This window comes from Aureococcus anophagefferens (genome assembly GCF_000186865.1).
Source record: "Aureococcus anophagefferens unplaced genomic scaffold AURANscaffold_4, whole genome shotgun sequence".
NCBI lineage: Eukaryota > Pelagophyceae > Pelagomonadales > Pelagomonadaceae > Aureococcus > Aureococcus anophagefferens.
In genome coordinates this window covers 1,839,337-1,841,443 of record NW_008705564.1, presented here as the reverse complement: position 1 = coordinate 1,841,443, position 2,107 = coordinate 1,839,337, and the positions used below count along the sequence as shown (strand labels likewise).

The window sequence follows — 2,107 nt, the reverse complement described above, 5'->3', positions numbered from 1 at the left end:
CGGCCTCGGGCGACTCGAGCGCGCGCGCCGGCGGCGGCGGCGGCGGCGGTGGCTCCTCCGCGCGCGGCGACGGCGCCTCGGCGACGGCGTCGAGCTTCGCGGCGACCGTCGCGTGCTTCGCGGCGAGCTTGGACGCCATGGCCGACGCGGCCTGGCGCGCCGACGACACCGCGGACGTCGACGCGCGGCGCATCTCGCGGAGCGGCCCCGCGGGCGCGGGCGCGCGCGCCGCGGGCGCGGGCGCGCGCGGCGGCGCGGGCGACGGCGCCGGGCAGAGCGACGCGCGGCGCATCTTCTTGGCCGGCGCCGCGGGCCGGTCGCGGGGCTCGACGGACGCGCGGCGCCGGGGCACGCGGCCCGCGCCGCCGCCCGGCGGGCCCCCGAAGTCCGACCGCGCGAAGCCCGCGACGGACGCGCGGCGCCGCGCGTGGCGCGGCGCGGCCGGCGGCGGCGGCGCGACGTCCGGCTCCTCGACGACGTCGCGCGTCGGGAGCTCCTTGGCGCGGTGCGCGTACTTGAGCGTGTTCAGCGTGTCGTCGACGGACGCCATCGACGGGCCGACGCACGCGAGGACGACGAGGCGCACGTCGCTGCTCTCGAGCGCCGTCTTGATGAGGAGCGTCAGCTTCGAGTCGCGGAACTTGGGCTTCGGCGCCGACGGGTCCGTCAGCGCGTTGATGCAGTTCGCCAGGGCGAGGAGCGACTTGTTGATGTGCGCGCCCTCCTGCAGGCGCGCGCCCCGGTTGCCCGTCGCGGACGCGCGCTCGCTGCCCGCGAGGTCGATGAGGCTCAGCCGGCGGTTGCGGCCGCCCGGGAGCTCGGCCTCGAGCTGGAGCACGGCGTGGGACCGCGAGCTCACGTCGTTGGCGCCCGTCGCCTCCGTCGTCCGCCGCGCGTTGCCGCGCTTGAGCAGGCCGACGACGGCCTCCGCGGACGCGACGGGCTCTTCCGTCAATCCGAGGACCTTGACGACGCCGTTCTTCTCGTCCTCGCAGACGCGCAGGGCCGTCGTCGGCCGCCCGGGCTCGTCGCCGCCGCCCAGGAGGTCGAAGACGCGCTCGTTGTAGACCTCGAGGTAGGAAGCGCGGACCCGGGCGCCCGCGGGCGCGAGCGCGAAGAGGTCGATGACGCAGCGCGGGATGATGCCCGCCGACGCGCCCGCGGCGCCGTCGCCGCCCTTGGCGCCCTTGGCGCCCGTGCGCAGGGAGCCCTCGCCCATCATCGTGTGCGTCTTGCCCGCGCCCGTGGCCCCGTAGGCGATGACCGTCAGCGCGGGGAGCTCGCCGCCGACGAGCTTCGCGAGGTGCGGCTTCGTCGTCCGCGCGTAGACCTGCTCCTGGGAGTCGTCGGGGCCGAAGGTCGCGTCGAAGGTGTAGTGCGTCTTGCTCGCCTGCTGGCTCCGGAGGTAGTTGCCGCCCTTGCGCTCGTCGCGCTGCGCGAGCAGCGACGCGCCGTCGTCCTGGGCCACGGCGCACGGCGTCGTCACGTCCTCCTTGCGGTTGAAGGGGCGCACGCGCACGCAGATGGAGCAGCGCGACTCAGCCGGCGCGTCGATCTCGACACGCTCCGCCATCGTCTTCGTCGCGGCGACGGGCTAACGTCGCGAGGTGGTGGCGACGCGACGCGAGCGGCGGCAGTGCGGCGCGGAGCGGGCGGTGCGACGACGACGCGGTGACGGCGTAGCGCGGGGCGGCGGGCGGCGGCGCGACGCGGGCCCCTCGGCGCCCGACCACGAGCTCGACGAGAATCAACGACAACGTCTCGGACGCCGGCTCCGCGACATGAGGTTGCTGTCGCGGCCATATACGAGGAGGCGTCGGCGTCGGCGTCGGCGTAAAACGTATTGGACCATGCCGCGGAATGTACTCCAGAACAACAGGGTTAATGGCCGCGCGTGAGGGGCTTTTCCCGCATGTAGCTCGGCACCTCGTGGGGCGCGGACGGCCGGCGGCCGTGCGGCGGGTGCGGCGGGTGCGCGCCGTCGTCCTCGTGGTTGGCGGCGACCGTGTGGCGCGCCGACGCGTGGCGGTGGAGCTGGGTTGTCGACGCCGCGTTGGCGCCGAGGGAGTGGCGCTGGCCGCCCTTGTGGTGCGCGTCGTCGGCGTGG

General features: G+C 76.0%; 1 protein-coding gene across 1 annotated transcript; it reads right to left on the bottom strand.

The window, feature by feature from the left end:
- Positions 1-466: 466 nt before the first annotated feature.
- Positions 467-1,375, bottom strand: AURANDRAFT_11470 (hypothetical protein; the record flags this gene model as incomplete). The annotated part of the gene is made up of 1 exon (XM_009036096.1): positions 467-1,375. A coding segment is annotated over one exon (909 nt), but the record flags the coding sequence as incomplete, so codon positions are not given.
- Positions 1,376-2,107: the final 732 nt, after the last annotated feature.